The sequence below is a fragment of the Felis catus genome, chromosome D1 (assembly GCF_018350175.1).
Source record: "Felis catus isolate Fca126 chromosome D1, F.catus_Fca126_mat1.0, whole genome shotgun sequence".
NCBI lineage: Eukaryota > Metazoa > Chordata > Mammalia > Carnivora > Felidae > Felis > Felis catus.
Genome location: NC_058377.1, coordinates 101,027,168 through 101,038,365, shown reverse-complemented (window position 1 = coordinate 101,038,365; position 11,198 = coordinate 101,027,168). Strand labels below are relative to the sequence as shown.

The 11,198-nt window shown below is 38.3% G+C and overlaps 1 protein-coding gene across 1 annotated transcript; it reads right to left on the bottom strand.

The window, feature by feature from the left end:
- Positions 1-312: 312 nt before the first annotated feature.
- LOC101101336 (olfactory receptor 5AS1) lies at positions 313-1,251 on the bottom strand. The gene has a single exon (XM_003993333.1). The coding sequence runs from the start codon at positions 1,249-1,251 to the stop codon at positions 313-315; it is 939 nt and encodes a 312-aa protein (XP_003993382.1).
- Positions 1,252-11,198: the final 9,947 nt, after the last annotated feature.

Here is an 11,198-nt window from a genome sequence, read left to right as displayed (position 1 = left end):
GTTGACATACAAGGTGTTCGTGGCATGATGATATTGGAAGTGCAGACTATACCTTGAATATTCCTTTTTTTAAATTTTTAAATGTTTATTTATTTTTGAGAGAGAGACAGAGGGTGAGTGGGGGAGGGGCAGAGAGAGGGAGAGACAGAATCTGAAGCAAGTTCCAGGCTCTGAGTTGCCAGCACAGAACCTGACACGGGGCTCGAACCCATGAACTGTGGGATCATGACCTGAGCCAAAGTCCAGCACTTAAACGACTGAGCCACCCAGGCGCCCCTACCTTGAATATTCTTAAATGATTTTCATTCTTATTCATTTGAAAGTCCAGTTTCTTTCTAATAGCTTTTTGAGGGCATTTTTTACATCCCTGTTTCTGAAACTGTATATTATTGGGTTAAACATGGGAAAGACCACAGTATAAAACACTGCAACTACCTTGTCAGTGTCCAGGGAATAGTCAGTGGTGGGACGTAAGTACATAAACAGGAGTGTTCCGTAGAACAAGGAGACCGCTATGAAATGGGAAGTACAAGTGGAGAACGTTTTGCTCCTGCCCCCTGAGGATTTAATGCTCAAAACAGTGATGAGGATACAGAAGTAAGAGATAAATATGACCACAAAAGTGCTGGTCTGGATGAAACCACATAAGGCAAAGAGCAGAAGCTCATTGACATGGATGTCCGTGCATGATAAAGCCAGAAGAGGTGGGATATCACAGAAGAAATGATTGACAATATTAGAGCCACAAAATGACAGCCTGAATGTGAGGCAGACATGTACCATGGAAGTCATACTCCCGCTGAAGTACGCCAACACAACGAAGCAGATACAGACTCTCCTCGACATAAGGGTAGAATAGAGCAATGGGTTACAGATGGCTGCATAGCGGTCATAGGCCATTGCTGCCAGAATGAGGCACTCAGCATCAGCAAAGCAACCAAAGAAAAACATTTGTAGTGCACAGCCATAGGGAGAGATGCTTTTCCTGGATGCTAAAAAATTCACCAGCATTTTAGGAGCGATCGCGGTAGAATAGCAGATGTCTAAGAAAGACAGGTTGCTAAGAAAATAATACATGGGGGTTTGAAGGCTCGGATTGATATGAACTAAGATTATTAAACCCAGATTTCCCACCACAGTTAGTGTATAGACTATAAGAAATACCAAGAAGAGTGTGACCCTGAGAGGCAAATAATCTGTGAATCCAACAAGAAGAAACTCAGTTGGCATGGTATAATTACTCTCCAACATCCTGGTTTTCTTGTTTTCCTTGTCCAAAAGAGAGGGGATCAGAACACACGTGTTGACTTGAGTGATGTATGAAGCAAGATCATCTTCACTCTCTCTTCTAAGGAAGCAAATAGAAGAATAATAAAATCATAGTTATGATGGCCTTTTCTGTGACATTTGCTTTTTTTTTTTTTTTTCTTTTCTGTCACTTTCTTTAAAAAAGGTAATTAAAAATCTTTGTCGACACTAGAGGATGTTATTCAGAGGTGGTGTTTTGGGAGGCATGAAGAATGTATTTGTTCCTTCCAAGCAGAAATGGGATGAATGTGGCTTGGTTAAGACCAGTAGAATTGTGAAAGTTGGCAAAATCCTTGAAGCAAAGCTTTATTTTTCCATCCCGAAATCCCATTCTTCCATGTAAAGGAAAGTTGAGAAAAACTCTAGGAAGAAAGTTACCACTTTCTGTAGATAATTCTACAGAAGAATAACTGTGATCTTGGAAAGTAGTTTAACTTAACTGTTAAGGCATAGTAGTTATTGTAAGAGATGACAGGATTCAAATCCTAGCTTTCCTGCTTACTGGTTGTGTGAGAATGATTAAATTATTTAACCACTCTGTAATGATTAGAGGAATAAATGAGTGGATATTTGTAAATATTGTTTATGTTACTGGCATCTCATAAACACTAATATGAGAATTTATTAAATAAAATTCGTTAAAGCAAATAAATGGACATCTTGTTTCTTTTTAATTGTTTACTCAATATTCAGTTGTTAAAGCCTATTTATTTGTTTTGAGAGAGAGAGAGAGAGAGAGGGAGAGAGAGAGTGACAGCATGAGACAGGAAGGGGCAGAGAGAAAGGGAGAGAGAATCCCAAGTAACCTCCATGCTGACAGCATGGTAACCTCATGTGGGGCTTGATCTCATGAATTGTGAGATCATGACCTGAGCTAAAACCAAGAGTCAGCCACGTAACCAACTGAGATACCCAGGAACCCCTTTTAAAAGTTTATTTGTTTATTTTGAGAGAGAAAGAGCACATGTGTGAGCAGGGGAAGGACAATTTTTTTAATAAAATACTCAGGTGTCTCAAAATTCATCTTATTTTTGACAACATGGATACACAATCTGTGCTTTCTTATAAAGAAAAGTATGTGTGTGTGTTCTATGTAAATATATTGTTTCGCAGTAGTAAATCTTATACACGTGTCCTATAAGTATTGCTTTCCTCTCCTAGGGTTTATGTTTCTTTCTTACCTCTGAGATAAGACAATGTCTGATGTGAGATCCCGGAAACAGGAAGTGTCTTGAGGAAAAACTGTATCTCTGCACTCATTAATGAACTTCTAAGCTAGCTATATGAGAAAATATATGCTATATAACCAGAGGGAAATTAATCAAGGAAAAAAAAAACAGAATGTGTGTAAATACAAAATAAATCATAGTGTGATGGGATATATTCAGCAGGAAGTTAAAGATTAGTAATGTTAGAGGAACACTGTAGTGAGTAGTAAGGCAATTAAATATTGGAGGTCTATTCTCTCTGCCATGCTTGGTAACCTCAGAGTGCCGCCTCGCCCAACAAAATCATCTGCAATCTTCCAGATACACTTAGAAGAGTGGTCCATCTTCTTTGGGAACTGGATCGTAGAAAGGAAGAACTTGACTAAGAAAACATGTAAGGTGAATGTCAGAAACTATGGGGAAACAATCCAAACTCTTAAAATAAAAGAGAAAAAAGTTTACATGGCTATGCTGTGCAAACGTCATTTCTAAGCTTTATGTAATATTCACATCCTAACTTAAATCTGTCTTTTCTTTTTTCTCTAAAGTACTGGTTTAAAAACTCAATTCAGTGGGGCACCTGGGTGACTCAGTTGGTTAAGTGTCCAACTTCAGTTCAAGTCATGATCTCACAGCTCATGAATTCGAGCCCAGTGTCGGGCTCTGTGCTGACCGCTCAGAGCCTGGAGCCTGCTTCGGACTCTGTCTCCCTCTCTCTCTGCCCTTCCCCCACTTCCACTCTCTCTCTCTCTCAAAAATAAATAAACATTAAACATTTTTAAATAAATAAATTCAGTGATTAAAGTGGCTAGAGAATCTATAATTAATTATTTGCTGTAACTACATTCTACATTGAACTTTAAATAAGGCGTTCGCACAGATTCAGTGGTTAAAGAATCAATCAATAATCATGAGGTGCCCGAGTAATTCAATCAGTTAAGCCTCCAACTCTTGATTTTGGCTCAGGTCATGATCTCATGGTTTGTGAGGCCCAGCCCCTCATTGGGCTCTGCACTGATAGCCTGGTGCCTACTTGGGATTCTCTCTCTTTTTCTCCACCCCTCCCCTGCTTGCGTCCTCTCTCTCTCAAAATAAATAATAAAATTTTTAAAAATAATCAATTCAATAATCATAACAAGGTTTCCTCTAAATAATTTGTATGAACCTTCCAATTAAAGAATTAGTGTTAAAGAACGCACTAAATAACAAAAGTGTACCAAATTTAGGAGGTTTTTCATCATTGGTTCCCAAGGGTTGTATCAGACAAGATATCAGTATTAGCATCAGCTTTTTGACTATACGAGTAACAACACTCTACACTGAGACCTCCAGATCGTCACGTTTGCCTGCTTATCGGGCTTGATTTTGCTATCACTGGTGCAAAAGAGGCTATAGCAAAGACTAGGAAATAGGAAAAAAGAAGTGTCTGGATACCTGAGTTCTAATTCTGGTTCTTCTACTACAAATCGTTCCATCTTTACGCCAACCTATCCTTGTTCATGAAATCAGACCCACTTTATTCACTGTATAGAATTGTCCTGTAAGGCAAACAAGACTGCATATTCAAGAGCTTCATGACGGGGTAGGACACTTTGATCTTTGTTTGTAGAATATTAATAGAAATTCTCAAAATCAGGCACGTTTCTTGAAACATGTTTTATTTTCCCATTGGTATCAACAAGCTAATGGCACCGTGCCATAGTGGTTAAACACGCAAGATTTGGGGTAGCCAAATTTGACTTTAACCTCAGATGTGGTCTCTAAGGTTTTGTAAGCCATTCAAAGTTTGTATCCCTGAATTGTTTTATTTCATTTATTGACGTAATAATATCCCACAAAGAAGGTTGAAACCAGGATTAACATGGATAATTTATAGCACCATTTATAGAATTTATTGTATTAGAGATGCATCAAATGGATTCATTATTATCTATTATTACCATTAATGCCATTATGATTATTCAATATCTGACACAAAGTCACAAGTTCCCTAAATTGATATTTATAGGCACAAACACAAAATAGTCACATTGTATGCAAATATACGTATGTGCTCATAGAAAGTGAGATTCGCCTTACTGATGAGGGTGAGCTTACTTAAGCTTTACTCAGTTAATTAAATCATTGGATTTTCCCAAATTCCAACTTAGACACAAGTCAGCTTTCGCCTCCTGGCAATAATGAGCAAAATGAATGAAGCAGTACTTTTGGAAAAAGCTCTAGGTAAGGTAAGTGCAGATTAATGTCTCTATCATCCCCTGTCTACTCCCCCGGCCCACATATACACATAAACTAAGAAAATACCACAGATAATCAGTGAGCATAACCTTTTCTCTAAGACAACATTATTTTCGTTACACTGTCCCATTCGCAGCAGTCACCTACCTTAGCACCATCTAGAATTCTGAATTGTATAATTTATCTTGTATATGCTGTTGACAACACTTCTCTCCAAATTTTACAAATGGATCTTATGAGGGATGAGTATTTATCTCCCAGTGTGTGACAAGTGGGACATTACCTCAAGATAATCCCCAACCCCAGGAGGACTTGGGATATGCAACCACTTTGTTTCCAGTGGTATGACTTGAAGGGTTTATTTTATTTTATATATTTTATTTTATTTTATTTTATTTTATTTTATTTTATTTTATTTTAGTATTATTTTTTATTTTATAGAGAAAGAAAACACAAGGGAGAAGGGCAGAGGGAGAGACAGAGAGAGAAACAGAGAGAGAGAGAGAGAGAGAGAGAGAGAGAGAGAGAGAGAGACAATCTCAAGCAGCCTCCACACTCGGCTCAGAGTCCGACTCGGGGCTCGATCCCAAGACCCTGGGATTATGACCTTAGCCAAATTCAAGAGTCAGACGCTCAACTAACTAGCCACCCAGGCACCCCTTAAATGGCTTCTTTTAAATGAGAAAGATGAAAACTGGTAATATAATAGACTCTAATATAGCCAGTTAGGAAACAACACATGTCTCCATCACTGGAAAATGTTTGACTGAATAAAGTAAACATTTTAATAGTACCGAACAACAACAACAAAAAAATGCTCTCTCCTGTAAATTCTAAGATTTCTATCAGATGCTGAAAGACACTTTAAAGCATTCGGTATTTGAGGGGATTCTAAAGTACAGTCTCAATACTATTGAGAAGAATCCTAGATACCCGGATTTTTGTTTGGCATTCAATTATCTGAGTGACTATAAGAAAATATGCCTTGAATGATAAGATGCCGGAGTAAGAGCTTATGACTCAGGCAACCTGGATCTGAATAGGAGTTTCGCCATTTCGTAACTGTGAGCCACTAAGCTACTTATTTAGCCTCGTGGTTATTAATTTTTAAATTATGAATAATAATTGTCCATCTCATCATATTCGTGTGAGGATTGGACAATGCATGTAAAACCTAACCCCTTGTTCAGCACATTGCATTCATTTAATAATGGTTAGCTTTCTTTAACAAGTATAGCAGCATTTACAGCAGTATTTCTTGGTAATTCAAATACAGTTCTAGCTTTTAAGTTATCGCCAATGGTGTAGAGTCTGTACCTTAAGACTCTTAAGGTAGACAGAATGGAAAACAGGTAAATCCAGGATGCTAGACATTGTAAACATCTGGCTTCTTTCTTATGGCTAGTGGGAAAATTAAAATCACTTTTGTTGCAACTAGAGGGTTTCTTATTTAATAAGCAAAAGGTCAGATCTTTAATAACAAAAGATCAGATGCCAAAATCACTTTCTTTCTCTTTCTTTCTTCTTTCTTTCTTTCTTTCTTTCTTTCTTTCTTTCTTTCTTTCCCTTCTTTCTTTCTCTTTTTCTTTTTTCCTATTTCATTGACTAACCCTACACATCCGGCAAAAAGAAATACAAAAATAGCAATCTCTTCATTGTGTTTTCAACATATGTAATTGTGAAGAACATTTCCCTTTCTGTAAGGAGTGTGTGTCTGTTATTAAAACACAAAGATCCTTCACTTTAAGGGTACTATCGTGTTTCACAAACATTGATATGGGGAGAAACAGCAGTAGGACAGATATGCCCTTTGAAAGCAGAAAATAGACTGGATAATTCCTTCAGAGTATCGGGAAGGTGAGGGCCTTGAGAAACTGGCAGGAACCAAAGGAAATAGACAAGAGCGAAGATCTCACCATGGAAACAGTCTGTTTCATATACGACGATCGCCGGCCCCTTGCATTTCCAGCTGTTGTGAATAATCTTTCATTTTGCTTTGAATTCTAAGTTAGGACTGGAAATTTTGATTAGCCAAGAGTAGTGCACATATTCAAGCTTTAGTTTCTAGGGAGCTAGAGGATGAAATATTTCTCTCCGTGACCTTAGTTGGGGGGCTGAAAGGGCATTGTGACACTCCTGCCTTCCGATTCAGTCCAAACAGTACTGTGTGCATCAGAGAAAATTTAACTCTCCTTCATACAAACAGTTGAACCAGAATAGGGAAGAATCATGTTTAGGGGTGTGTCGTCAACTGGCACAACCCATACCAAGAAGTCCATCCACATATAACTTCCCCGAATCTCCCCTTTGCTACCAATTGTATTCTTTCATGTTCTTGACCAACTGGCCAAACTGAAATAGATCTCTTCTACCAAGCAGTGTAGATAAAAATGTTCTAGAACTTCTAGAAGCTCTACTTAATGGATAAATCATCCAATATTCTTTAGGAATTCCCTAGCCTGGGGTAAAAATACTGTTGCAGTACATTCTTTGAGGTACAATCACTACGGCATGTAGATCTTCCCAAAAACCGAGCTTAGTTTTTGTATTTTTTTGTTTTGTTTTGCTTTTGCTTTTGTTTAAACTCTTCTGTTAATTGGCCATAGAGTCCCTTGGTGCCACACTGTGCTGAGAAAGTAAGTGGGGGTCTCCTCAAAATTACTTAAACCTTCAGGATTTGCTCAGGCCCAGCTTCACATATGCAAATTCCATGAAATAATACTGTTCTTCATAGAGTACCTGACTTTATCAATAAGAGACCTTATAACACCATGTTCATAATAGAAAATTTGGACTCATGATAACCTGGTGTCTTATGGTCAGGCATTTCTATCTCAGCCAGAACCCAGTAGCAAGATAATGCTGTTTTTCAAGATGGGGGAAGTACATTTGCTGAAACAAAAATTTGATCTATTTAAGATTTCTAAAGGCTTCTGCTATTGCACATATCATTTTGATATGCTCATGTCAATTTGGGAAATGCTGTATGAAAATGACTGAGGTCTGGAACTGCTTGCATTGCAGTTGGAAGAGCCCTTCTTGCTGTGCATCCTGCACAGAGTTGTCAACCTATAAAAGGAACCACTGAGTGGGTTAAAAGTGGACTCACCCATATAGAAGATATAATCTCCAGAATTGAAAGCTGTTTATCAGTATGTTGCATTTTTTATGTGGTAGGAAACACGAGGTTTAGAAAAGTGTGCCTCCACCTAGGAAGGATGTGATATTGTGATGTATAATAAAAAATACATATTTGTTCTTTGTCCCAGTTTCTAGCACAGGGCTTCTAAAACAGCACTTTCAACAATAGCCAAATTATAGAAAGAGCCTAAATGCCCATCAACTGATGAATGGATAAAGAAGATGTGGTTTATATATACAGTGGAATATTACTTGGCAATGAGAAAAAATAAAATCATGACATTAGCAGCAACGTGGATGGAACTGGAGGGTATTATGCTACGTGAAATAAGTCAGAGAAAGACAGATATATGTTTTCACTCATATGTGGATCTTGAGAAACTTACCAGAAGGCCATAGGGGAAGGGAAGAGTAAAAAAATAGTTACAAACAGAGAGGGAGGGAGGCAAACCACAAGAGACTCTTAAATACAGAGAACTGAGGGGTGATGGAAGTGGGAGGGGAGGGGAAGAAAGTGGATGATGGGCATTGAGGAGGGCACTTGTTGGGATGAGCACTGGGTGTTGTATGTAAGCCAATTTGACAATAAATTACATTTAAAAAATAAAAGGATAAACACACACACACACACACACACACACACACACACACAAATAAAACCCTTGGAAGTTTCCTAACTGGTGAGAGATATAAAGATGTCTTCTGCTATGTTAATAATGAGGTAACCTTTGGGATGTCTCTATGTCAACCTAAGGCTGGGAAGGGGGAGGTGAGAGTGCTGGGTGTTGAATCTATTGGCAATGTCTGATGATTTAATCAATCGTGCCTGGGTAATAAAGCCTCCATTAAAACTTGAAGGTATGGGATTTAGGAAGCTTCCATATTGGTGAGCACTTAGAGATTCAGGGAGAGTGGAACCCTCTCCCAGAAGGCAAGGAAGCTCCACACCCTTTTCTAATACCTTGCCCCATGCATCACTGTCATCTGGCTGTTTCTGAGTTATGTCCTTTTATAATAAACTACTAATCCGGTAAGTGAAATGTGTCCCTGAGTTCTTCAAGCCACTGTAGCAATTTAATTAAACCCAAGGGAGGGACCTGGGTACCTCTGATTTTTAGCCATTTCTGTCAAAAGTACAGGTGACAATCAGGACTTGTAATGGGCACCTCAAGGGAATGAGAATCTTGTAGGACAGAGACCTTAAATTATAATCCCAGGAGGGGGCCCTTGGAAGCTCCAATCAATAGCCAGTCTATCAGAAACATGGGTAACAATCCACGCTTATGGATGGCATTTGAGGGCGAGGGCAGTTTTGCAGGACTGAATCCTTAACCTGTGGAATCTGATGCTACCTTTAGGTAGACAGTGTCAGAATTGAGCTACATTGTAGGATACCCTTCTATATACTATGCTAGTGTACAAAGCATAGCTTGCTTGGTGGTGTTGGGGGAAAACCCCCCTTCCACACATTGGTAGTTGAGTACAGAACTCAAACACAGGATATACCAACATGCCCTAAATGACAGTACCCACGGAAACAGAGCTTCTAGATTGCTGGTATTTGCAGATGTCATATAATATTCTGTTCTTCAATATTGCAGATAGTTGTATATTTTCATGGGATAGTGCAAGGCAAACTTATTTATTTATTTATTTATTTATTTATTTATTTATTTCCCAAGAACCTGGGATTTACACATTTATAGACAAAATTGTGAAGGTTTGTTGTTTCCTCTACCAAGAAAAAGCAAAATGATTCAGGATCATCATGGGCTGTACTGTAAGAGTACCATATTAGGAATAGTAGTTATAAAGGGAAGTAATCAGCTGATTATATTCATAAAGAATAATTAACTAACATTTTAAAAATTAACTCATTTTCTACACTGACAAAACTAAAGAGCCAGCTTATAATTACGTAACAATCACTGTCACCAAGTTTTTTTCACTTTGGTACTGTGCAGTAGAGGGTTAACTCAGCCAGTTTGGATTGCCCAAACTCTGCATATTCTAAAGATCTTCAAGAGTGGGCCTTTGACTGACTCCCAACAGATAACTTTTGAAATCTTGGAATATCCTACCTGATGAGAGCATATTTGGATGCCGGGTTCCCACCACAAACAGTTTAAGCTAATGATGTGATTTATGGTAAATGCCTATTTTTGTACACATGGGGTTTCTTTGAACACCTTGGGCTAGGCTGAATCAGCTTGAATTCTGGAGTGGAGCAGTTGGAAACTAAGTAACTAAGGACAGTTATATGGGCTCTCCAAGCCTAAGTACTGCCCTTCATTGAAACCCTGGACACAAAGATTGATTAAGCTTTTCTGATTGACAAGACTTCATACCAGTCATCAGACAACATTTGCTGAGAAAACCAAGTGCAGTCTGTGTGACATCACTGAGAGTGGACAAGAGGAGGCTATGCCTGGTTTCCTCTGGACACTGCCTCGCACCCCTTTTTCCTTTGCCAATTTTAATCCCAATCTGTAGCTACAATGAACCATAACCATAATTGTGATCCTGAATTTTTTGGGTCCTTCTAGTAAATCACCAAGCCCGATGGCTATCTTGGGCACCTCTGACCTAAGTACTATACTCAAAAAATTTCCTCAAGTGTTTTTCTTTTTCTTTTTTTTTCTTTTAATTAAGATTTTAAACTTCATTGTTCTTTCACACGTAAAAGATGAAACTTGATCGACTTCAAAAATATAAAACAAATATTAGAAAACAAAAATAAATGAATACATATACACTCACCTCCCGAGTTAAATAAAGAAAACAAGGAACTTTGATAATTGCCCAGATTGGAAGATCTCTGTGATCACCCCTATAATCCTGCTTCTGTGACAGTGACAACCACCCTTCTGTATTTTTCATTCCCTAGCTTTCAGTTTCAAAAATCAATTCATCCATGTTCTTTAAAGATATTTTCAACAAATCTACTTTTTTTTTATTTTTGAATATTATGAACGTGCTGGCATCCAGTTTGTCTGCTAGATTGCTTGTGCTTTTCTTCAATATTATGTTTCTAGTGTTCTTATGTATTCCTGCCTTATTTATTTGTTTGCTTGTTTGTTTTTATTTATTTATTTATTTTGAGAGAGAGAGAGAGAGAGAGAGAGAGAGAGAGAGCCAGAGAAAGGCAGAAAGAGAAGAGAAAGAATCCCAAGCAGGCTCCACACTGTCAGCACAGAGCCCGACACGGGGCTTAATCCCCCCGAACCATGAGATTTTGACCTGAGCTGAAATCAAGAGTCAGTGGCTTAACCGACCAAGCCACCCAGGCATCCCGCTGCACTC